This window comes from Dermacentor albipictus, chromosome 3 (genome assembly GCF_038994185.2).
Source record: "Dermacentor albipictus isolate Rhodes 1998 colony chromosome 3, USDA_Dalb.pri_finalv2, whole genome shotgun sequence".
Lineage (NCBI taxonomy): Eukaryota > Metazoa > Arthropoda > Arachnida > Ixodida > Ixodidae > Dermacentor > Dermacentor albipictus.
The window spans coordinates 3,161,469-3,188,201 of record NC_091823.1 but is presented as its reverse complement, the minus strand read 5'-3'; the positions used below and the strand labels follow the sequence as shown (position 1 = coordinate 3,188,201).

The 26,733-nt window shown below is 47.8% G+C and overlaps 2 protein-coding genes across 3 annotated transcripts in view; one reads left to right on the top strand and one right to left on the bottom strand.

Moving 5' to 3' along the window:
• Window positions 1–4,810: 4,810 nt before the first annotated feature.
• LOC135919928 (uncharacterized) lies at window positions 4,811–5,410 on the top strand. The gene has a single exon (XM_065453943.2). The coding sequence runs from the start codon at window positions 4,811–4,813 to the stop codon at window positions 5,408–5,410; it is 600 nt and encodes a 199-aa protein (XP_065310015.2).
• Window positions 5,408–26,733, bottom strand: part of LOC135919926 (mucin-4-like) — a 48,895-nt gene continuing 27,569 nt past the window's right edge. For both annotated transcript variants that reach the window (XM_065453939.2, XM_065453940.2), the window contains exons 8-11: window positions 22,400–22,570; window positions 5,802–6,016; window positions 5,590–5,739; window positions 5,408–5,498 (exon numbers count right to left, since the gene is read on the bottom strand). In XM_065453939.2, the coding sequence (XP_065310011.1) occupies window positions 5,492–5,498; window positions 5,590–5,739; window positions 5,802–6,016; window positions 22,400–22,570 (543 nt within the window). In that variant the 3' untranslated portion in view covers window positions 5,408–5,491. The remainder of the gene's footprint in view (window positions 5,499–5,589; window positions 5,740–5,801; window positions 6,017–22,399; window positions 22,571–26,733) is intronic.

The window sequence follows — 26,733 nt, the reverse complement described above, 5'->3', positions numbered from 1 at the left end:
GAAAACAGTGAACAGACAGTGGAGATACAGGGCCAGGAAACACCTGGGGTAAGAGAAAATAAATACCTTTGTACATGGATAAACGAAGGCAATAGATATATGGAAACGCAGGAAAAAACCGTAACAGTAAAGGGGAAGAGAAATTCAGCCATAATGAAGCACAGAGCGCTATGGGGATCCTCCAAGGTATGTGGAAAGGTGTAGTGATTCCAGGACTTGCTTTTGGAAATGCGGTTGTTTGCTTTAAATCAGGGGTACAATCGGGACTTGACGGGAACCAAAGGTCAGTAGGTCGCCTTGCATTGGGCACTCACGTGACGACTACAAATGAAGCTGTGCAGGATATGGGCTGGACTAGTTTTGAAGTGAGGGAAGCTCGTAGTAAAATTGAGTATGAAGAATGGCTGAGGAATATGGAAGAAAGTAAATGGGCTGGGAGAGTGTTCAGGTATCTGTACAGGAAAAACATTGATTAACAGTGGAGGAAAAGAACTAGGAAGCTTACCAGCTAGCAAGTATGCGGCCTGTAGGGTGGGCAACACAGCAACAAAGAAGGTCAAGCGGAGAGTCGGAGACGATGAAATAATCTCATGGGTGGTGGCAATGGAAAAGAAACCTGCCATGAGTAACTACTTAAGAGGAAAAAACGAAATCGGGAAAGAAACCATAGGTCTCCTCGATTTGGCTGCACTTCTTGCACTAGTTCAGAAAAGTGTCGTGCCAGTGTAGCGCCAGTTCTTGAAGGGCGAGTGTAGCGCCACACTAGCGCTTTCGGTGCCGCGGTCAAATCGAGGACGAAAGTGCAGGAACGTTCAGGCCTTCGTCTGCTGCGACTGGGCGGCTGTGGCTTTTCTTTTGTTGGTGTGTGCCGCGAGCGTAAACGTGTGCGCAATGACCTTTTTTGTTCTCTGGGAAGAATTTATGTATTAGTACCTGGAATTTAGTTCAACTTCGGTAAAATTATTCAGAAAGCATGACCAAGCGCAGTTTCCACACCTTTCTGAATCATATATCGCACAACGTTTCAAATGACGGACCGATGTGGTTGCGTAAACTTAACGTCAAGGTAGCGGAAAGCTCGGGAAAATTAATACAAACGACTGTGACCTGTGGGAAAATCCCGGCCTTCAGTGCACTTAGCAGCAACTGAATCCGGAAAGCGCCCTTAACAAGATGCTGCGTACACATCCTGAAGAAAACTGGCGTCCGTGCTGCGTTACCAATAACAGGCGCCGTCGATGCCGTCTACCAACACCCGCATGGCCACGGAACCGCATGTGTCGTCTGCTACCGAGAGCCTTGCACTACGTGCACGAGAAAAGAACTCGCGGAGAGTCTAGTGCCAAAGTGTACATGAACTCGTGCAGCACGACGTCAAATCGAGTGCCGAAGTGCAGGTGGCGCTAGCTGCACTGACAAATCGAGTGCTTGAGTGCTGCACCCCCTGAACTAGTGCAGGAAGTGCAGTCAAATCGAGGAGACCACATTTATGATAACTCGAAGGGAAGCTGAGATCGGGATGCCTTAGAACACGCACCTATAAAGTGAAATATAAGAAGGAAGAAGAAGCATGTGCTTGCTACTGTAAAGCTAGGGAAACTGGAGCATGTTTTATTAGATTGTGAAGACGTCTACCCAGTGGTGAAGCAAACATGTCCGCAATAGGCATTAGTAAGAGGCGATTGGAGGAAGAAAAGTAGGGAAACGACAAAAGACGGAGACGTAGAAAAGCACAGTTCGCAATAGGGGATCAGAAAATTTGGGCGAGGAGGAGGAGGAATAAACTTTTATTGTAGAACCAGCACTTTATGATGGCCATAGTTTTTTTTCTTTTTCATTGTTTAACCTAGGTAGGACATCAGGCAGTATAATGGCAAGAGCTTGGTGGCGCTACCCACCGCCACGTTCCAAAGGGGACGCTCATAACGTCCATCCATCCATCCTTCGCAGCGCCCTCTGGGCAATGCAGGAGCCCCATACATAAAGAAGTGAGCGTCGCTTAGCGCGGAAGTGCTGGGCATAGAGAAAGAAATTCAACAAGAGGGGACACTCTTCAAAAACTGGCAACAGGAAAGACGTCACGCCTAGTTTCAACATCATCTGTTAGTTGACGCGAGCATCAGAAAAAAAAGAACGTGAAATAAACTTCCAGACAATGTTTTATTTTTTTTTTTAGTCCTTCCCACTAAAAGTGAAAAAGTTTTGCGTGTAAATGAACTTGTACTTTGAAACTTTTTGTTGCGTTGCCTAGATCAGTGGGCACGCCAGACGCGCGTGCATACGTCATGCGCCAGACAAGTACTAGAACAATGTCCTAGTGGCTCGAGTACAGTCCAGCATGGCCCAGACCATAGAGTTTCATATTAGTATGCTTTAGAGTATGCATAGAGTTTCATATTAGTATACTCTATGGCCCAGACCAATGCCTGTCATTGGTTTGGGCCATGCATGTGTAAGCTCACCTTCATTATCATTATCAAACAATGAGTTGGCGTATCTCCGACTGCAGCCACAGGCTGTCTGAATATGTTACCACTTGGTTACTATCGGTTTTGTTGCTTCATTTCTTTGTTATCTCCTGATGTCATATGGTTGGCCGAGTGTATAAGTAGTCTTGTGTCACGAAATAGACTGTCAGTTGGAAGTTAGCGCTCACTCTGTTTTCCGTTTCCTTTGATTACCCCTACCTCCTTCCTTTTTTGCTCTTCCGAGCTGCGCTACAAGCCTAAAACAGTCATGACATACCAACTCGCCCAAACTGCCACGCTTTTGACTATATATGAGTGTTATTAATTATTCAATAAAGTATTTTTGCCACTTGACATGTGCGAACACACACCAAAACGGCAGCCGCATCGAGCGACGAAAACGTTGCCGCAGTTTCGCTACTCAACAACTTAAAAACTAAACATATATGTATGGCGATGTATAAACAAATCATTGTATTATATAAACAAACATAAAGGAAATTATAGTGCTTTTAAGAGGTTTTAATGTTGTTTAACTTTTCGTGACATGAACACGAAAATAAAGATCCGCAGCGCCACACAATTTTGCGAGAAACGCCTGAACCACTCAACGGCCTTTCAAAAGTGCCGTGTAGCAGCGCGACAACTCCTTTGAGTCGATAGAGTTGTGGCGTTTCGAAGGCCGTCGACTGGAAGGCCTTCCAAATTTGCCCGCGACACAGGTATCAGATATACTGGCTTTCAAGCAGTAGATGAGCAAAAATAAGCTCGGTGAATTGCCAGCTGGCACAGGCGATGTAAAAAGCGTAATCAAAGCGCCGGACTTCGCTAGCAGAGGAAGTTGTCAATGCTACAGTATCGATGTGGCCTTCAAAAACTTCCTTTACACAATAATTTGTTAAATACGATCCTTGTCGGTCATAATGAAAGAATCATGTCCGTTAGAAACATGGACCGCCTCAAAAGTAGCGATTATGAGAGCAGCCGGTCTGCTAGAAACGGTCGCAGTGGCGTCAACGGAAAGGGGCACGCGCGCTCCTTCCCGGTCGCGTCACTAGGACATTATTCTAGTACACTATAGTGGGAACCGCCGATGGACCACCATGTTTTCAACGTATGGAAGCTTCGCTACCAGGTATATTTACCTTGGAAACTCTACGGGCGCACACCAATCTGCGCTCGCAAAAGCACGCTGCGGCAATCCAATCCAGAAGGCAGAGGAGGAGGGGATGCCGTGAGGAGGAGCAATAGGTGACGCTAAGTTCAATACTACCCAAAATACATACTCGGGGTGGGGTTCAAGAGCAAAAGACTACAAATGTCGCCTTCAAACATTCTTTCTATTCGCTTTTGATTTCGGGCACGGGGCGTTCGGATTTTCCCCAGTGTAGAATGTCTTCAGCAAGTCGACAGCTTGTCCGGCCCACACTCCCGAAATAACCTGCTGGTTGCAGTCGTCGAACATGTTCAGCACAGATCCCATCCCGCCGAAACGTTCGTTGGCGCAACCAAAGACAACCCTCTTGACGCCCAACTCGCTCAGGACAGAAGCGCACATGATACACGGCTCAACAGTAACGTAAACGGTGGTTGCAGGGAAAACGCTTTTGAAGTCCCGCCTACGCTCGCTACACCAGGCCAGCACTTGGTCCACACAACACATTTCGGCGTGGCGACAGGCGTTTTTGGACTCATTCACACGGTTCCTGTCGCGAGCGATGCTTTCCCCGTCGTAAACCATAACACAGCCTACAGGGACTTCGCCTGATGTCAGTGCTTCTCCAGCAAGACGGAAACACTCGCTCACCGCGCAGGAGTCGGGGGTGGTGGTGGAGTCCATACCCAAGTTTTTCGAAGTGCTTCCACACTGCGAATTGATCGGGTGGCCCAAACCTACGTTACACCATTCGGTTAAATCAAGGTGGTTCAGAAATAAGTATACGGTATCGCGCCCAGTCATGGGGTAGACATAGGGGTTAGGCCATAGAGTTAGTACAACAAACTCTAGAGGAACAGCTGGCCCGAAAAAGTGGGAACCGCTAGAGGTCCGGGCAGCTTGTCCTTAGTCCTCTAGAGTCAGTATCGTAACCATATGATTTTTCTTACCATCATCATCATGTTTAACATGAAATTTAATATACACTTGAAGCCAATCCTATCCAGAAGACGGCCAGTTACCTAGTCATGTGTTTGATCTAGTTTGTTTCAGTGAACGGTTTCGCCTCGAACCTCCAAATGGGCCCCGCGGCTTTAGCCGACGGATTAGAGCACAGCTTGCGTTACTGATAACTCTCTACGCAAGGACGTAATGCGTCTCTTACAAGTGCATGTGTATAAAAAGGATGCGGGGACGAGTTATTGAGCTCCCGCGGGCAACATGCGTGCTCGGCAGGCGCTTCGCTTCAAGTGCGAAGAGGACATACTACGACGTACTCGAGGTTAGTGCGAGCGCCAAGCAGAACGAAATCAAGGCGGCATACTACAGGCTTTCCATGAGATACCACCCGGATAAAAACAAAGGAGATCGCTCGTCTAACGAGCGCTTCCAGGAAATCTCCACTGCGTACGACACGCTCTCAAACGAGTCTCTGCGGGCGCAGTACGACGAGAAGATTGGCTCCCCCCGCATGGCGACCACTCGTCACGTAAGGAAACCGACGACGACTAGACGCGCAGCGCCAATGGAAGGCCGATCGCAGATATACAACTTCGACGAATTCTACAGGCAGCACTACGGGGACGCCGTCAAGTCGTACCAGTTCCGCAAGAAGAAGTATGAAGACTTTCTGCGAGAGGAAGAGACGCATATTAGGCGAGAGAAAGATGTCGGTGTATCTATGGCACTGATTGCAGTTCTCGCCCTTGCAATGTATGCTTTCCACACGTGGGAGAAGTCACACGACAAGCCTACGCCACCCGAGAAGCGAGAACGAAAAACGTAGATGGTATAAACGCTCTTTATTAAATGAGATGGGTGGGTGGGGGGGAAACCATGCTTTCGGAGTCTCAGTGCAGCAGGCTCTTCAACGTCTGAAAGTTTAAAAGTGAGAAATTACCATAGTCGCACTCACAAAATTGACGAGTGCATTTTTATTTGATCAGACCAGCCACCGGTACTCACTCATCTCCCAGTGCAAAGTTTGGTTTGTACAGCAAGGTCTGTGGTGGTGACACAAGACTGGAATGGCGCTTTGAATGTCGAGAGGACCTCCTCACAGGAGTCATCACTGCAACACTCGGACATTGTTTGCCATGGAGTGCTGCTGACAGCCTGCGCAGAGGTGCAGCTTGCATGTGATGAGCAAGTAAAGCACACATAGACCGGCTACTTACTGATTTAGGCAGGGTTTTTCATACACCTTGTAGTCAATGATTGTTGATGCAAACATGTTTTCTGTTGACACCTGCTCAAGATTCTGCTTCTTGCGTGCGCCTGCGCTCTGCTTACGCTCTCGCTTCCTTGTGGGCGGGTTGTGCGTCACTTCAGGTGCTTTTCCAGGTGCATTCTTCGCAAGACCATTCAAGGCATCAGCCAATTCATTGCGTCCCTGTTGGTATGAACAGCAAGGGGTTAATACATCTTAGTGAACAACCATATGAAAGCATAATAAGGAAGCTTTATTTCTTATTGACCTAGGTCTGTGATGATGCCTTTATTCTTAAATCAAATATAATAAATGCGGGATAGACAACTTGTTGCCAGTGGGAACTGAACCCACAATCTCTGCATGCGGTGTACCGTAGCTCAATTGGCAGAGCATCATGTGGATGTTGTGGTTTTAGCCCCTGCCAATGGTTTTCCATTTTTATTTTCCTGTTCCTTAATTTAGTATGCTTATAGCAAATTTATCTCTCAATGAATGAAGATAACTTATGCTTTCCTTGGTTTGATTGTCTGTTCGTTGCACTGAAAATTAAAGCTTGTTGGTTCCCCTCATTCATCGCATAACACTATGCGACCTAGTTAAAAAGCATAGGAAATTAACTTTCAGAAACATATGATTTGCTTTTTAATAGTAATAATCTTTATTGACAAAGAAATGAATTACAATTGTGCATCCGTATCCTTAGCCACTTTGGTAGTTTTTGATCCATTACATAAATAGAACCAATACATAAATACGGCATCAGCAGCAATGCTATCTGTGGAAATTAAGAAACCAATTGCTATTTTTGTAATCGGTTTGGAAGCAACTTTTTTTCAAGTATGTAGCTAAATTGAGACAGAGAGTAACAAAATTTTTGCTAAATTTTGCTTCAAGGTTGCTAAAACTGTCCGGTGAATTTTACATGTTTTTGGAACACTAAATTGTAAGTTGACATGATGCAACACATGTACCTAAATGCTTCACGTTTGTCTAGTGGCTGTGCTCGCAGGCCAGGAATAAACAGTGAATTTACCAGCAGGGTCTAGCAGACTTTGCTGCTGTATAATAACAATAAAAATAAATAAATAATGATAGCTGAAATTAAGAAAGACGGGTCACCAAGAGTTGTATCCACAAGAACAGTTACACTAAAGAATAGGGGGATCTGCTAGAATTTTAGTAAGAGCGAATTCCCAGCCTGCCAATCACAAAAAACAGTGCGGAAGAAAAGCTAAGCGAATTTGTTCCCATGATTTTCTTGGCACAAAGATGCACTTGCGGCTCACATTATGCCTAAAATTTCTAAACATATCGCCATTTATACGACACAATTTTAACACAGTATTGAAAATTGCATGACTTTTACATAGGTAATACCAGGTTACCGCTGCTTGATCCACCTGAAAGCTCCATGCAGTATCAATTTGTCGCGAAACTGAAGGCAGCGCAGTCACGTGAACAAGCCCATGTATGCCTGCTGTATTCTAAATCTAACCAAAAAATTATTTGCAGCAAGTTTTGGCACTTCATTGTACTGCTATGCTTGTGACATCCACCAGTTGAACATACTTAGTGAAACTGCAGCACTCTCAGCATTGCAACACTTTCCAATAGGCTTTATAAAGAACTTTTACAGGCACAATATGAAGCCTGCTTTTCTCGGAGTAGTTAACTGCAGTGCACGGCCTCTGTGAGTGCAGATGACCATTGCCTCATCATGGTCACAGAGCCCACGCAGCTTGCAGCCAATTTTGATCCCCTCTTTGTAGCTTCTGAATACCATATTTTGCACGTATAACCAACACCAAAATTGAAAAAGTTTTACAGTAAAGTAAAGTTGGGGTGCAAGTTATATGCGAATTTTACGCTGAGATGTGGCTCCATGGCAGCAAAAATTCTGCCTTGATGGCATTGCGCTGCCATGAAACCACACTTTGAGGCACAGAGTTCTCCACCATTCATCGCCTTTTAGGATGATGCTTTGTTCTCCACTCTTTTATGGTTGCCCACTTTCCCTTTACGAGTCACCATTTTACATTATGCCTTTGTTAATAGTTAACTTGCAGTTTACATATTGCCACTGAGCCGGAACTTGAATCATGACGAATTGTGCTCGGTGGCAGAGCATGTTTTCCGGGATTGACAACGTTGACATCGATGAGTGGTTGCAGAATTACGAACGGGTCAGCGCACACAACAGGTGGGATAACACGCTTATGCTGGCTAATATAATGTTCTACCTCAAGAAAACAGCACGGGTCTCGTTCGACACACACAAAGAACAGATTACAAGTTGGGACCAGTGCAAACAGAAGCTTATAGATTTGTTCGGCAAGCCTGTCGGCCGCCAACGTGCTGCGAAGGACCTTGGGACCCGTGTACAGACGTCCACTGAATCTTACATGGCGTATATCCAGGACGTCCTCGCTCTTTGCCGCAAAGTGGATAACAATATGGCAGAGGCAGACAAGGTCAGCCACATTTTAAAAGGCATTGCAGACGACGCGTTTAACCTACTTGTTTACAAGAACATAACAACGGTCAATGAGATCATTAACGAATGTCGCTGCTTTGAAGACGCGAAGAGTCGCCGCATAGTTCAACAGTTTATGCGTCTACCTAATACTGCAGCTTCATCGACATGCAGGCGTGAGCCCACCTACTGCGAGAACGTCGTACGTATTGTTTGGCGAGAAATCGAAGCAGCGTCTCCTGCCACGCCAGTGATGCAGTGCTTTGATGATTCCCGGCTGCTTGTGTCTCTCATTCAGTCGGTCAATTGCCAAGAACTTGCCAATGTGGGTCTTCCGTCCATCTGCTCCGCCAGCCGTCCTGACTTTGCTTCGTCTGCTGCTTCTGCCCCTGTTCACCGGATCCAATACGGTCCATATCCGAGCTATCGCAACCTGGCCGAATGGTGCACACATGATGATAGACCCATCTCCTTTTACTGTGGACGTGTAGGCCACATCTCTCGCCACTGTCGAAGTTCCTGGCCAGTCCACTCTTGATCAAGCTTTCCCGCCTACCGCTGCTCCCCACTGAATCCTCGCCCGCCATCACTCTCCACCGAGGTTGAAGACGCATCTGACAACGTTCGAGCCACCGCGACCAGCTGCTCGCCATCACCACATAGTCCTCGCTCCCGATCGCCCCAGCTGCGTCACTCTCCATCCCCAGCTTACCGTTGCCGCTCTCCGACAAGAAACTAACTGGGGCAGCTCCTGGAGGTGACGCTGCTCAAGAACCCCGGCCTGAAATTCCTCTGCTGACCCTGCCTACTAATCGGAACCTTCTGGACAGGGACGTGGATGGCTTGCCCGTTACAGCACTCCTCGACACTGGAGCCCAAATTTCCATCATAAGTGCAGAGCTTCGAATGCGCTTGAAGAAAGTACTTACTCCTGCTCCGACTCGACTGCTCGAGGTCGCCAACGGTGGAACTCCGGCTGTGCTTGGAATGTGTACTGCTCGTGTCAGTGTTGCTAGTTGCCACACCTCCGTTTTGTTTAGTGCACTCGAACGTTACCCTCACAATGTGATCCTCGGACTCGACTTTTTGGCCACCCATTCTGCTCTGATTGACTGTTGCGCCAGTGTTGTACAACTTGACCTACCCCTACCTGTTCCTGTTGACCTTCCTGCTCAAGCTCCAACTCAGCTTTGTTCCGCGGATTTTATATGCCTGCCATCTCTTGCAGCAACCTGCATCCCTGTAGCTGACGGAGACTATGTCCTTACTCCCGCGACTTCAGTCCTGCTTTCTCACAATGTCTCCTTCCCACACACCATCGTTCCTGTTGCGGACAATCAGACATGTCTTCCCATCCTAAATTTTGGACAGTGCCCACAAGTACTCCCTCGAGGCCTGTCTCTTGCCACGTTGTCACCGATGCCCGAGTGCCACATTTCCGCTCTATCTGTTGCGCCGTCTTCGACCAATGCTCATTATGCGCCTTATGCATCAGCCCCGACCGACGACTTTACAAGGATGATTGCACCGGACCTCTCAACCCAACAAGCCGCAGAGCTCCGTGGCCTCCTCGAGTCCTATTACGACATTTTCGACCTGCACGATCGCCCTTTGTATCAAACTATGGTCGTAAAGCGTTGTCTAAATACCAGCGATGCAGCACCTGTTCGCTGATGCCCATACCGGGTGTCGGCCTCTGAGCGACAAGTTATCTAGAGCGAGGTTGACAAGATGCTTGCCCAAGGGATTATTGAACACTCTTCCAGCCCGTGGGCGTCCCCTGTTGTTCTTGTCAAAAAGAATGATAACAGCTGGCGATTCTGCGTTGACTATCGTCATCCAAACACCAAGAAAGATGTATATCCACTTCCCAGCATTGACGATGCTCTGGATTGTCTCCACGGTGCCACTTATTTTTCATCTATAGACCTTCGCTCTGGATGTTGGCAAATCGCTGTAGATGAAATGGACTGTGAAAAGGCCACATTCGTCTCACCAGACGGCCTATATTAGTTCCGGGTAATGCCTTTTGGCTTGTGCAATGCCCCGGCGACCTTTGAACGGATGATGGACATGCTCTTGTGTGGTTTGAAGTGGTCCAGCTGTTTGTGCTACTTGGATGTCATCGTATTCTCTTCAACTTTTGCGACCCATCTTGAAAGACTTTCATCTTTTCTTTCTGTTTTTCGCACTGCTGGCTTGCAGCTCAACTCGTCCAAGTGCCACTTCGGTCACCATCAAATAACCATGCTCGGACACCTCGTCGATTCGTCAGGCATTCGCCCAAACCCCGCTAAAGTTCATGCTGTGCAGGATTTCCCCGTACCAACTTGTGCCAAAAATGTTAGCAGCTTTCTTGGCCTTTGCTCTTACTTCCGCAGGTTTGTGGAAAATTTCGCCCATGTTGCCCGTCCCCTGACTGACCTCCTGAAGAAAGACGTTCCTTTCTGTTGGGGCTCTGAACAAGCGTCTACTTTCTCGCAGCTCTTCACGCTGCTCACCACACCTCCTGTTCTCGCCCATTTTGACGCCTCTGCTCCGACAGAAACTCGCACTGACGCCAGTGGCTACGGCATCGGCACAGTTTTAGCTCAACGCCAATGTGGGCACGTCCGTGTTATCGCCTACGCCTGCCGCCTCCTGTCTCCTGGTGAGCCCAATTACTCGATTACTGAGCGCTAGTGTCTCGCCCTCATTTGGGCGGTGGGCAAGTTCCGACCCTACATATATGGCCAATCATTTACAGTTACAACCGACCACCACGCCCTTTGTTGTCTTTCCTCACTCAAGGATCCCACCGGACGCCTCGGTCGCTGGGCCCTACGGCTGCAGGAATACACATACACTGTGGTCTACAGGTCGGGTCGTGTACATTAGGATGCTGACTGCCTGTCTCATCATCCCGTCGATGTACCGGACGGTTTAGTGGATGTCGCACCGATCTGCGTTCTTTCGCTCTCTGCCTTGCAAGACATTGGCGCTGAACAATGACGCAATGAGTAGTTAGGTCCCATTATTGAACGCCTGCTCTCTGATCCGTCTGACCCATCTCTTCACATGTTCGTACTACAAAATGGCATTCTGTATTGCCGCAACATGCACCCTGACGGGCCTGAGCTCCTAACCGTCATTCCGTCTCACCTGCGACAGATTGTATTGCAGCAACTGCACGACGTTCCCATTGCTGGACACTTTGGTGTCATGCGGACCTATGACCGAATTCGGCGACGGTTTTTCTGGCCCCGTCTCAACCGCTCCGTCTGGCACCATGTTGCCTTGGGAGTCGTGTCAACGGCGGAAAAAACCAGCTGTGCCTCCTGCCGGACTGCTGCAGCCTTTGGATATACTGGCTGACCCTTTTTTTCGCTTTGGCGTTTATCTTGTCGGACCATTCCCTGTATCAAAGGACGGAAATAGGTGGATTGCCGTCGCTACGGACTATACAACTCGCTATGCCATTACTAGAGCCCTGCCGACCGGCTGTGCTACAGACGTCGCTGATTTCTTGCTTCACGACGTTATCTTGCACCATGGTGCACCTTATCAACTTCTCATCGATTGCGGCAGATACTTTCTTGCCAAAGTCATAGACGACCTACTTCAATCATGTGCTACTACTAAACACAAATTTGCTACCGTTTACCATCCTCAAACTAACAGTCTTACCGAACGCCTGAACCGCACATTAACTGACATGCTAGCAATGTATGTTTCCTCTGATCATCGTGACTGGGACATTGCTCTACCATTTGTCACGTTCGCCTACAATTCCTTGCGCCACGGCACAGCTGGCTATTCACCCTTCTATCTCCTCTTTGGCCGTGAGCCGACTTTGCCTTTCGAGACTCTCCTTTCGACCACACTCGACTCGCCGAGAGAGTACACTCGGGATGTCATAGCCACAGCGACCCAAGCACGCCAGATTGCCCGCATTTGTCTTTCTGCTTCACAGACACGCCAGAAGTGCCATTGCGACCAGTGCCATCACGACGTGGACTACGAACTAGGTGCTCTTGTGCTAGTTTGGTATCCAACTCGGCATGTTGGTCTTTTGGAGAAATTCCTCTCGCGATACTATGGCTCTTACCACATCCTTCGCCAGGTGACCCCTGTCACACATGAAGTGTCTCCGCTGGATGCCATGGTGCCTTCACCTCTCTCTAACATCATCCACGTCAGCCGTCTCAAACCTTACCTTTCTCAGACCTTACCTTACCTTACGTTTCAAACCTTACCTTTCTCAGAGGAAAAAGCACCTTATTGGTGCTTTTTCCGACGGGGGGGGGATGTCAGTCGGTAACGTGGGAAGAAGACGCTGATGGTGGCCTTGATACAGCATGACCTGTCATGTGTGTCATGACATGAATGAGATAACGTGATATTTCTGCCATGACATTAAACCATTAGTGCGCAGTGTACTTTTAAGAGTAGTAACATTTTCATTTGCAAATGAATAAAAAAGAAACATAATGTGTTTCTTAGTACGCCATTTTGCCAAGAATGGTGCTGCTGAGATGATCACATTGTAGTTTCTTGTCAATTGCACACTGTATTTGATATATTCACTGCCAAACCTGCAGAAGTGCTCGATATCGTAGCAGGCGTTGCTATGGAACATCCACCCAACCAGGGAACCTCGTACACGCCAATGCAATCATGGCCACCAACGCAACATTAGCAATAGCAGATGTAACAGCGTGGCAGTGGAACTGTCGCGGCCTTGGAAGGAAGAGGCAGTCATCCAACAGCACAGGCTGTGCGCAAGCCGGACGTTATACTGTTACAAGAAACACTAATGCATCCGACGAGAATCGGCAACTCCGTGCCCCGGGACACCACTCCGGACCTCACATTCCTCAAGAACGACGTACGGGGCATGATCACCTGGAAAAACATGGGGACAGACCTCGGCAGGGACCACACCATTGTGGAAATCGGCATACTGGAACACAACGACACCAGCATCAAAACACACAGATGGATAGAATGGGATGCCTTCCGAGATGCCAGAAGCCAGAAGAGAGACCGTGACATCGGCTCGTGGACGGCTGAAATTACCTAGAGTGTACGCGACGCGACCAAAGAAATTGAAACGGACGCGGAGATCGACAAAATAGACAGCCTGCTAGCACATCTCATCGAAGCCAAACAGTCGATACTCAATCGCTGGAAGAAACAACGGCTCAGCCGCAGACTCAGAAAGAAGGTGGCAGAGCTCAACCGAGCGATCGAGGAGCACTGTCGCGCGCTCTGCACGCAACAGTGGAACAAGATCTGCAATGCAGCAGACAAGCAGATGCACAGCGGGAAGACGTGAGATCTTGCTGTGGCACCTGTCTACGAAACCAAGACCCAAGTCGCACCAAAGGGACAGACTCGCCAAGCTCATAAATCGGGCGGTCTCGGTACACGGCGCCGACGAAGTTACCAGGCGCATTAACGACAAATACCTGCCGACTACACCCACTGAACAACACACACCGTGTAGTGGCCTATTGACATCGGGCGTGACCCTGCACGACCTTAACAGCCAGCCAGCAGCCAGCCAGGACCTTGTCACGAACAAGGCGCTCAAGAACCTCGATGACAGCTCGATTGAGAACCTCGCAAAATACTTCAACAAGTGCTGGAGAGCAGGCGCACTGCCACAGCAGTGGAAGACAGCCAAGACCATCCTGACCCTAAGCCGGAGAAGTCGCCAGACACGGACAACCTCCGGCCCATCTCACTCATGTCCTGCGTGGGCAAGGTGCTGGAGCATGTTGTGCTCAACAGGTGGCAAGACTACCTGGAACGAGAAGGGCTGTACCCGGCCACGGTGATTGGCTTCAGACAGCACTTGAGCACGCAGGACACGATGCTGCAGCCCAAATACCAAATCATCGATGATGGCGGCATCACCCGCGACAACAAGGCAATCCTGGGGCTCGACCTGCAGAGCGCCTTCGATAAGGTGAAACACTCGGCAATTCTGTCCCAAGTCTCCAAGCTCAACATGAGCGAAAGATCCAACAACTACATCAAGGACTACCTCATGTACAGGACCGCAGAGCTATGAGCAGGCGACCTACAGACGCAAGAGAAGAAGCTCAGGAGCACCGGCACACCGCAGGGATCGGTTATTTCGCTGATGCTGTTCAGCCTGGTAATGATCGGGGTGGCCGAGAAGCTCGCGGACATTGAAGACGTCAGGCACACCATCTATGCGGATGATATCACGCTGTGAGTGACCGGCGGCAGTGACGCCCACGTTGAGGACGCGCTGCAAGCTGCCGTTGACAAGATGAAGCTCCCTGCTTCGAAGAGGTCTGACGCCAGACTAGATTCGACCCCATACTCAAGAACATGAATCCTGAGTTCAACAAGGGAAGAAGAGCGGTGAGGGCCAAGGCTCTCATCGACCTGCACGCCAATGATGAGCACGCGTGGTACGTGGACGCGGCCGAATACCAACGGAACACCTTCGCAGTGGTCGTCATAGAGGCGTCAACCGGTGCCACGAAGAAGGCAGCGAGCGTGAGAAGCGCCGGAGCGGAACAAGCGGAGGAGGTGGCTATTGCCCTGGCCATCCCCGACGCAGACTGCCACATGGTGATGTGCGACTCGAGACAGGCGGTGCGAAACTTCGCCAAAGGCCAAATCTACAGGAAGGCTGAGCGCGTACTGCGAGCGGCCAAACTGCAAGACAGAAAAGTAAGAATGAAGTGGTTCCCAGCACATGCGAGCAACGCGTCAGAACAAAATGGGAACCACAAAGAGATGGCACACACAGCGGCACGAGCGCAAACCAACCGCACCCCAGCAACAGACCGTCCAATGTGGTTCGGGGCCAAGGAGCGCATGACAGACTACATGACATCAGATCACGAAGGCCTCCCACCCCCTGCCAACCTGAGGCTCAGTCGAGTGGAGGTGGTACTACTGAGACAGCTCCAAACCGGATCGCTGCCGAGCCCGGTACTGATGCATCGCATGTACTCCGAGACATACTCGACCAATAAATGCAGGGTGTGTCGGAGGGAGACGGCAGATCACACGCACATCTTGTGGGACTGCATCAAAAATCCAGAGAAAGCAAGATCAAGAACGATCCCACCGCGGCTCGAGGTCGCTGTGAAGAGCTACGACCAAGACCAACAGCTCTGGGCTGTCTACCAGGTCCTCGGGGCGCTCAAAAGACAGGGACCCAGCGAGCCGGCAACGGCGAGCGGAGACCTGCGCCGAGTAACGGGAACCTCGTAGACGATGTAGGTGCTCGTTGGGGCACACGAGTGCCCAACTGCAGGCACAAAAAAGGTTTGCTCCAATCCAATCCAATGCGCAAGTTTTAGAAAAGAATGGCGTAAAGGATGAATGCAGGAGTGCTTTATGAAGACACTGGACCTATGTATATACTAGAGGGGCTTGCTTGCTCTTAAAGATGTTTTTTCTAATCTTTATTTCATCAAAATATTTTACAGATTTTACAAAACAGATTAAATATTACATCAACATTACTATTATTCTTCCTGGTACTTTTCTTGCTGCCAACAAAGCTAACAAGGCTCTCGTCTTCTCAGTAAATAATATAGTGAGCAGTGTACAATAAATTTAGATAACTAAAAAACAATTTATATATCATATGAATATTATTTATAAAGACAGTTAAGTTATGCCTGATTTAATTACACAAATTGGCAAATAGGTGGGAGGAAACAGAAAACTACAAGGATGATGTATATTCCTCTGGCAAGTGAGATGAGCTTGTAGAGCACACGAGAGAGAGACACTGAGACATTATTACAGCACCAGAACTCAAACTCAACTGATTCTTTATTTCTTCAGTTCCCAGCCAATTCAGCTCCTGCACCACTCATGGCATTGCCTGACTTCGTCTTCTATCCTAGGGCAATCGCATCGATGTCACTGGTGCTACTTAGCTCCCCCTCTAGAGAGCATCATGATCTGCAAACAATATCAGCATGTCCATGAAACTCGGCGGACTGAAGGGGCCTGAGCACCGACCGGAATGGGGACATCTGAGGCTGAATTGAGGGATGCGACTGTGGGAGTCGCCTTGCAGTAGGCTAGCTTCAGCGGGTCAAGTGCGATGGTGTCGGGTTTGCCATGAATGTCCACGACGTATGTGGACTCGTGTCTCTCCAGTATGGGAAGGGGTCCGAGGTAGTGTTCATGGAGAGCAGGCCGAGCAGGTCAATAGCACACGAAGATGTGGGTTGTGTTTGCAAGGCCAGTTGAAACGTAAGGTGTGCATGCTGAAAGTGGACACATCTGTCAGGGTTTTAGATCCCAGAAGAGGTCGCGAAGAAGGTGCACATATTCGTGTGTAGACAGAGCAGCTGAAAGTGCTTGTGGTGAAAAGAAGTCAAAGATGTGCAAGAGTGACGTTAGCGAGTGCACCCTTGATCTTGATCTTGAAGGCGTCTTCAGCAGCAGCATGCCAACTCAGCAAGGACGTCTTGTTCTTGTTGGTAAGGAGGCAATCCAGATGTGCACAGGCAGTGCGAAACTTCGCCAAAGGCCAAATCTACAGGAAAGCTGAGCGCGTATTGCGAGGGGACAAACTGCAAGACATGGAGAGCAGGCCGAACAGGTCAATCGCACACAAAGACGTGGGTTGTGTTTGCAAGGTCAGTTGAAATGTAAGGTGTGCATGCTGAAAGTGGACACATCTGTCAGGGTTTTAGATCCCAGAAGACGTCGCGAAGACGGTGCACATATTCGTGTGTAGACAGAGCAGCCAAAAGTGCTTGTGGTGAAAAGAAGTCAAAGATGTGCAAGAGTGACGTTAGCGAGTGCACCCTTGATCTTGATCTTGAAGGTGTCAGGAAGATGGAGTGGAGTACCGTAGACGAGCTCTGTGCTTGAGCACTTGATGCCTGACTTCAAGGCACACCGGATACCCAGAAGAACCAGTGGTAGACGTTGAATCCATTGCAATGGCGTGCCATGCGCAATCAGTGTTGACTTGAGATGTCGATGAAAGCGTTCCATGAGGCCATTGGTTTGGGGATGGTAGGCGGCCGTGCACAGGAGCTCTTGAAAGAGAGCGGACTCAAATTGTTGTCCTCTGTCAGTAACAGTTTTGGTAGGGCATCCGAAGCGGGCAAATCATGTTGTGACAAAAGCTGCCGCGACCATTGCAGCAGAGCTGTCTTGAAGTGGCGTTGCTTCTGGCCAACAGGTAAACCTGTCGATAGAGGTGAGCAGGCAGCGAAATCCCTGACACTGTTGTAGTGGCCCAATAATGTCAATGTGAACGTCGAAACAATGATTAGATTGGAGAAACTGGTGTGCCGGGGGAACAGCATACCTATGAAATTTTTCATGTATAGCATGAACCCAGTTGTGTACATTGGCGTTCAACTGGGGCCGTACGTAGTGCAATGAGATAAGGTGTTGTGTGGCACAAACACCGGGGTCAGCGAGCTGGTGCACTGTGTCAAAAAGCTGCGTGCGTAACGGGCTAGGGACACTCTAGAAGTGTCGCAGATGAGTGTGACCCCATCAAAAAAGATATCGTCCAACCACAGTGCTGTTTTGGATGAGCGCAGTTGAAGGAGCTCAGGTTCACTAACCTGATGTGTGGTGAGTGTTTGTACATCGAATGGTGCAGAATGTGCAGGCGGTGTCATGGCATTCACACGGCTCAAGGTGTCGAAAGGTACATTCTGTTCGCCGCTGACATGTCGAATGTCGGTGGAGAATTCTGATATAAACAAGGGATGGCGGATTTCTTGAGGCGTATGTGTCGACAACTCTCTGCAAAGACAATCATTAAAGGCTTGTGATCTGTGAAGATGGTAACAGGTCGGCTTTTGACGATATGGCGAAAGTGACAGATGGCGAGGTAAATTCCAAGCAACTCTCGACCAAAGATGCTGTAGCGAGCTTGGGTTGGAGCAAGTTTCTTGGAGAAAAAGGCTAGGGGTTGCCATAAATTACTGATTCGCTGCTGGAGAACAGCTCCCATGGCTGTGCTGGACGCGTCCGCCATGAGGGCCAGTGATGCCGTAGGGTTAGGATGTGCAAGAGTGACGTTAGCGAGTGCACCCTTGATCTTGATCTTGAAGGCGTCTTAAGCAGCAGCATCCCAATGCAGCAAGGACGTCTTGTTCTTGTTGGTAAGGAGGCAATCCAGAGGTGCTACTATTGCAGCACAGTTCCTAATAAATCGGCGGTAAAAATTAAGCATGCTGAGGAACTGCCACAGCTTCGTGATCGTTGTGAGCTTGGGGAAGCTCTCTACTGCTTCAATTTTTGATGAAAGCGGGTATATGCCATTGGCATAGAGGTAATATCCTAGAAACTCCAAGTTGTCAACATCAAACTCACTTTCAGAGACTTTGATGATGATGCCATGTTTGGATAGTCGTTGGAGCAAAAGTTGTAGAGATTTTAAATGCTCTTTGACGTATTTGCTTGCCACCAACAAGTCGTCGACATAGGCAAAAATGAAGGGTAGTCCACATGTTACTGTGTCAATAAAATGTTGGAATGACTGGGCGGCGTTACCGAGACCAAATGGCATTAGCAGAAACTCGAAGAGTCGAAATGGTGTTGTAATGGCCGTCTTAGGTATGCCTTGCTCAGCCACAGGAATTTGGTGGTAGGCACGGGCAAGGTCAATCTTTGAAAAGGTGTTGGTGCCATGCAGAGCGATGGTGAAAGCGTGAATGTTGGGCAAAGGGTACTGATTCTGTAATCTCCACATGGCCTCCAGTCACCCGATTTCCTAGGCACCATGTGGAGTGCAGCTGCCCAGATACTGGTGGATGGTGGAATAATGCCTAATTCCAACATGTGCGCAAACTCTGCACATGCAACTTTGAGCTTGTCTGGAGCAAGTCGACGCGGCCGGAAGAATGCAAGAGGTCCGGAAGCGACAATGTGGTGTCGGACGTCATGGGAGACGGGTTTTTCCCAGTTGGGTGGTGCGGTGATTTTGGAAAATTTTCATAACATAGCCGCCAAGGGTCCATTGGAAACTGTAACACGAGAGAGCGCAATCCGTGGTTTCTGGCGCAGCAATGCCTTGCGCAGAGAGATAGGTTGTTGTGTCCAGGAGACGTTGTCGTATGACATCTATGATGAGGCCATGGTGTATGAGGAAATCGGCCCCGATAATAGCAGAACTGATGTCGGCAACCATGAACAACCATTGGAATGCTCTTTGCAGGCCCAGATTAAGTTTGAGCAAGTGTTGTTGAAATAGCGGAATGCGAGTGCCATTCACGGCTTGCAACTACAGAATGGGAGCAGCTGTGTGATCCGCTCATGTAACAGGTAGATTGCTGGCCTGTGCACCTGTGTTGATCAGGAAGCCCAGTGACCCTAATGATGACTTAGAAGAGGCAACATGGGGTGGGGCCTTGACCACTCATCGCTGTTAGCGGTAGGCCGAACGGTTTCCCGACTAAGTGGAAAGAAAAAGGCAGCGACGTGCTTCCGCATCAAAACGGGGGTGATGCCAGCAGATGGCTGGCTGATATGCTGCACTGTAGTGCTAGCGCCTGCTGGATGGACTGCATTGATGAGATCTAGATCGGCGATGACTGGAACAAGGAGAAACATACCTACGAGTGGCCGCAACCAGGAGCTCGGCCAGTCTACCGCACAGCTCAGTGACAAGGAATGTTGTCGGTGCTATCTATGGCCGGTTTAGAGGTGAAGAACGCGCTGAGTGCCACGGTGACGCGGCATCACAGCTGTAGCTCTGACAGACCTAGTCTTTAAGCAGTGGCCAGCACCATCTGGACTTGGGTGGGCAAGCGCTGAAGAAACAGTTCACGTATGAGAGCGTTGTCCGTGGTGGAAGCATGTGGGCCAAGAAGGTGAAGCATTCGGTGCAGTATGTAACTGGCTTGGGCATTCTTGCTGGCGTTTGTCATTGGTGTTTGACATGGCTCCACTTCCTTTTTGTGTGGCACGTTTTATTAAGCAGAAGCTTCGCGTTGATCTAGACGTCCGCTCTCAACAATTGTAGAGCACAAACCAGAGAGTCAACCAGACGTTATTCCAGCACCGGAGCTCAACCTCAACTGATCTTTTGCTCTTCGGTTCCCAACCAATTCAGCTCCCGCGCCACTTGTGGCATCGCCTGAGCTTGTCTCCTATCCTAGGGCGACTGCGTTGATGTCGCTGGTGCTACAAGTTATGCAATAAAAGTAGGGCAACCACAATGGGGAACCAGACGTAGACCCCAGCCCTTGAAAGGTCCGAAAATTCTAACGAATATGTCACTGAGCGAATCATACAACAGGATGGTACTGAAAGATCCAACTGTCATGGGAGGAGATGCCACCGGTCTGTTACATGCTACAACTACCACTGAACCAAATACCGAATGCCCGCATCTAGTGTAAAATATCACGTCTTGATCTGTGTCAATAATATATTTGCATTGCGTGCGCCTCTGACAGCAACACCAAAGCCCTTCCCCATTACTTGATCAAGTCACGTGACACAGCTGAACAGTAGAACGCCTGTTGGAACCAACAGTTTCGCTGGTGGAACATCCTAACAGCAAAATAGTGGAACTCCTCCCAAAGGAATAAGCAGGGGCCCTATAATGTAAAACTATTCCAATATGTTTTTATTCCAATCTCCTGACGTCAAATTTGCGTAACCACCGACGCAAGCACCGGGCGGTCACTCGCAGGGTTCTTTGAACAGACCAATCAAACTGTCTCCTTGTTCATAGGAGGTCACTTTTGTTTGCTTGAAGAACGAATAACATTGCCTAAACTGAGTGGCGTGACTTATCTCATTGGCTGACAAGAGGCGAGGAGCACGCTCAAGTGGAGAGGGATTCGATAGGGCCGAGCCAGTGCACTAAAAGTCGATAACCGGAAGAAGACGGTGGTGCTGGCGTCTGCGATTGGTCCACTTTCCCTTACTTAGCATGCGGTGGCTGGTTGAAAATCGCGGTGGCATGCAACGGAAGCTTAAGAATGACGGTAAAACGGATCCTCAGCAAAGAAGAGGTGGTAGAATGAGGTCGTAAACGTGCCGAAAGTGCGCGAAAATGTTACACGGCCACGCAAGAAGTTTTATGTGCAAATAAACCCCTGCTCTCCGGCAGGTGTGAGTAGCCAGCGCCTCAGCGATCGGCGGCAGCCATCTTTTTATTCCTTTCGGAACGGGGCAGCCTGCGACTATTCAAAAGAAAATTCAGTTTTGTTCGGCATATTAATGCATCTTTATTGTGTACACGTCACTTTGATGCGGCGAGTTTTTGCGGTTTTGTGACGGTGTGACAGGCAGGTGAAGTGGGTGCAGCCCGAAAACTTTTGACCAATAGCCGGGGACAAATGGCGAAAAGGCATTGAATAAGAAATAAAAATTTTTCTTTTTTCGGTCAAATCATGCATAATCAGTGTGTACACGTCATATTAGATGGGGAGCTATCGCGGTTTTCGTGACGTCATGTGACAGACAGGTGAAGTGGGGGTGGTCCAAAAATGTTTTTGACCAATCGCGGAGAGCTGATTACAGAACTGGAATAGAAAAGTTTGGATAGTTTTACGTTATAGCGCCCCAGGATTCAATTTCAGGATCTTCTTGTGTTACAGAGACAAGTTCCCTAGTAGGGCAAGACTACCGAACGTTTTATAGCACCATTATCAATAGCCCCCGAAGCCATACTTCAGTATATGTGCTTACATTTGTTAAGAAACTGGCGAGATTAATTTTTTTTTTCTCCAAATCCACGTATTGGCGATGAGCCCCAAGCTTGTTAAGATGACATTGTGAGCAGTGTCTCCATCCTGCAAACCTGTTTGGCATTGAGGCACCCTATTACAGCGTCCAAGCTATACCAGCCTGCTAGCAAGTGGCTGGTCTGGCTTTCTGCCAACATTATTACAGAAGCCTCCATCTCGCTCGACTCAGTGTCTCCAGCAGAACATTTGAAGATCAAATTATTAATTTTCACATAAGCTTTGTTTCCCCTACAATACTCTCCATGACTGATCTCACAAAAATCTGTTGCGTGCATGTCTAGCACAGTGCAAATGGTCTCAATTTCAATGACCACGTTACTAGGAGCCTGCAATGGTAGTTTTAAAGAACAACCTGGCACAACTTACCGTAGTGACAAGGTCCAGTCCCATTGTGAGTGACTTTACAGCTTTGGCTGAGTCCCCGGACTTTTCATAGCAGACACAGCGACACATCCAGTAGTCTGGGTAATCCATCACACTGGGCACTTGTTCTTCGAGCTGGTTGAGCCATGTCTCTACATCCTCTGGCGGATTTGACTGAAGAAGCAAGAAGGTGCACTATCAGTGCCATGGCATAGAAGAGGTGCTTAAGCAATCCTTCAAACTTGAAACTGCAATGCACTTCCTGCTGCCATCTCGGACAAATCTGCCAGTGAGAGGAACAACACAGCAATAACGTACCTTAACCTCTCCTGGCCAGTTGTCACGATTTCGCGGCATACCGAATAAACAGGATGCCAGGGTGTCTACTAAGTTGGCATTTGCAAAATTCCCTGAGTGACACAGAAATTTGTTCTATGTTAACATGGGCTGACAAATGTCACCCAATGCTGTCACTCTCTGTAAGCATGTCAAAAAATAAAAAAAAGTGACTTATTCCAGTTTGAATAGCAAGGAGTAGCGTTTATTTAATTCAAGAGGAAAACAGATGGGCAGGGTTAATAAAATGCACAGTGAATAAAATATCTTAAAAGAAAATGGTAACACCCATTGCAAATCAAGTCGAACATTTCAAACACAAATAAAATGAGGCCACAGCGGCCATATTTCGATGGGGAAGAAATGTGAAAACACCCGTGTACTTAGATTTAGATGCACATTAAAGAACCTCAGGTGGTCTAAATTTCCGGAGTCCTCCACTACGGCGTGCCTCACAATCAGAAGGTGTTTTGGCACGTAAAGCCTCATAATTAAATTCAAGTTCAAACAAATAAAATGGAGATGCATATAGAAGCAAATATTTTCGAATATGAGTTATTTTTATCAACTGATAGCAAGCAAGCTGATTGGTATGAGGCCCAAACTGTCATACGTGAGATTCTCTCTCAGCAGCTGGAAAGTCAAACTCAAGGGTCCTGACATAGTCTCAGCCCGCACAGAATGCTTCAGTGCTGCGTTTCACTGCTTTAAAGGTTTTATTTTGGTTTGGATAAGAGACATCTGCATCTCGGCATCAGCCAGCCAATACATCGTTTTTGGAGCTCAAGCTCCTTCAAAGAAGCGGCGGTATGCTTCCTTTTCCGTTCATTCCTCAATGCCTCGGTCCTTTATGTTCTCGTCCTCTTTTCACCACGCATTCGCCCCCACGGACCATTTAAGGCATCCTCTTGGTCAGTTGCACAGTCAACGTACGATTTTTCGGACTCCCTAGGGGCCGTGAGAACGTTCGTAAGAATGGATGCATGTCAAAGGGCTCAAATCACTACAGGCATGTCTGAAAACTCTCCGAGGGCCTACCCGTACACTTATTAGGCATATTGGTGCTCGTAATGTGACAGGAGATGGCGGGTGCATGCGTGTACAGTTAAGAAATACATACTGTATCCCGTGACTATTGCCCCTACCTACACTTGCTAAGCTTCACCACAATATGTTGCGTATGCTTCACTGCGTGAAATTGTGTAATAAGGCGAAGCTGACTTTCGAGAACCAGCATTACGCAACGCGTCATGCTTTCCGAGCTTCGAAGCCAATCGCAAGGATTACAAAGGCGGAGTCTCATTCCTTCACTGAAAAACACGCCACCGCATGGCAAGAAGTTTAGTAGCGAACGTCGAAGCAGCTAGGCCTGGCGTTTCCACGGGGGTGTCTGCGACTTCCAGTGGATCTGCGTGCGAAAACGCCGGTTTGAGGTGACGAGATAATCAGTATGGCAGCAGTGGTGGTTTTAAATAATGCCGTTTCGGACCTGCGCTCACGGCAAAATGTACGTAAAATCGGACGGCGAAGTTTTCCTGTGTCCAAAATTTCAGACGTTCTTACACATTGACTCAACGGGCTACGTGGTGTTGCCGCGAAGCCGTCCGAAAAACCTGTCGAGTGTACACTGCAAACTCCTCCAGCCGACGACACAGCGTCAAAGACGATTCGTTATGATTCCTCTCTGCTATTCGAGCCAGCATTAGCGCGACTTTCGTTCCCTTTCAATAAAATTACAGCTAATTTTTCCTGATTGAAGAACAAAGTCCCCGAGTTTACCCCGAGTTTTTCCAAACTATTCAAAATCCCTGAGAATTCCCGGTTTTCCCCACTAGTAGACACCCTGGATGCTGAAGCGAGAGAAATGCTGATTTTGACATCATGTTTTGTCAACCAGGGGGTGAAAAAGCTGCATTGTGTCGCCATCTCCGACTCGGAAAACAACATGTTGCATGTGTTGCTTCCACTGAGGGTGAAGACTTCATGAAACCCATGTGGCTGCATCCATTCAGGTGCATAAAATGATGTCGCCATCTCTGCAATAAGCAGCCAGACAGATAACTGCCAAGTCTGAGTTTGTTCAGTGCAAAAACATGTGAACTTGAAGTCACTGTTTTGTGCAAGATTCAGTTTTTTTTTAAACAAGTCTACAAATCCCACCTGAGTTAGCAGACAGTGCGAGAGTAATTTTGGATGTTCTTACCTCACACACAAGTATTTTTAACTGTAATTCGGATATTTGTTTGGGGGCAATAAATTCAGGCTATTAGGGGTTAAGACAGGCAAAAACGCAGACACACTTCTCTTAAAAAAAAAGGGGGGGGGGGACACATTTCTAGATTTGGATTCTTTTGGACTGCTCAACTAATAAAGAAGCTTTTCACCAAGTTTGGTTGCTATACGTACTGTATAAAAGATTGAAATCATTTTTTTCATGTGACGGTGACGTGCGCTTGCTCCTGAAATGACAGAAACTGGACAAACAATCAATGCCCTTTGTGTTTTCTTGCCATAAGAGAACAAACAAGGCTGTACCATATTGTGCAGAAAAAGTGCCAGAGAAAACAAATAGTTTTAGCTGTGATGAATTGGGATTGACTCACAAACTGAAACAGAAACTGTGTGTTGAAAAGACAACAAAAAAGGCATATTTTCAATAACAGCGAGTCTGGATTGACTGGCCAACCGATACAGATTGGTAAATTAGAATAGAATTACAATAAGTGAATAATGGGACTTACAATTGGCACTAAGTCTTGGCTGCAATTTCTCAATGTGCTGTGAACATGTGCTGAATTTTTTTAGGGACACTGCACATCATTTCACTTTCTATCATCTGGAACAGCATGCCAGGCAAACCTCTCCAAGATTTATTAAAGAGCATCTCTGAATTTCTGCTGACTCAACGTCACAGCAAAATGTTTTTACATGAGCAAAATTTTAAATCAGACTTCGCTGGAGCTGAAATTTATGTTAGTTGGTTAATCATGATCATCAAATGCCAGTGCATAAAAAACAAGGGACGAACTTAGAAGGGACACACACGGCACTGGGTATGTCTCTTCTACATTCGTCCCTTGTTTTTCATGCATTGCTATTTGACCATCTTAAAATCTAACTGCAGATTTAAACATGTCCCAATGTAAGATCAGTGGCTGTCACCATTTCAAGAGTACTGGAGATGCATAACACACAGTCCCCAATAACATAGTAAATAACTTTTTTTGGTGCTGGAGTTGCATAAGGATAGTTTTGTGGTGTCAAAGTCCAGCTTCCAAAGGACTCAAACATGCCCACAGGGCATGTTTAACCCGGGTTACTCACTGTCACCAGCACAATGTGTTCACAGTCACTGCTCATCACAAGACCACCATGTGCACTCATCTCTTTGCTTCCCACCCATTGATCCAACTTTGCGTCCTATTTAAAATATTGACAATCATATTTTTGAAAAAATGCAGATCCCCCTCACAGTTGAAATGAGTGGATCCAAAGCTTCTTCGATGTAAATGCTTGCACGAATACTCAATGTGTTGACAGCATGTGACATTAGATTATTGTACAAACTGTGTAACATTATGTAGATGGGCGCATCATTGTGATAGTTGGTTTCAACATATTAGAAGGCTTGGAAACAGTGCAGTAAATAAGGAAGAGATTTCCCAGCTCAAGTCTAGAGCTATTTCCTGTCCCCACTATCTCAGTTAAGTTTCTTCATGCTATAAACTACATCAAAGCACAAGAAACATTGCAGCCTTGGCTTATGTTTAAAGGGACCACTATAGCAAAACAATAAATTAGTTTCAACTGGTGAAGCAGCTTTTAAAACACTGTTGCCATTAGTTTCACCATTATAGGTTGATTATCAGAAGAGACAGTAGAGTGTTTTAGCAGAACGTTTTTGACGGTCCGGTCTGCTCTCGCGTACCCGCTCACAGTTAGCGGAGCGGCGGACGAAGAATCAGTTTTAGCGGAGCGCCCGGCTGCGTCCGAAAGGCATG

What these genes read in the sequence shown, in the direction of transcription:
- LOC135919928 (XM_065453943.2), top strand. Translation starts at nt 4,811, where the DNA reads ATGCGGGGACGAGTTATTGAGCTCCCGCGGGCAACATGCGTGCTCGGC.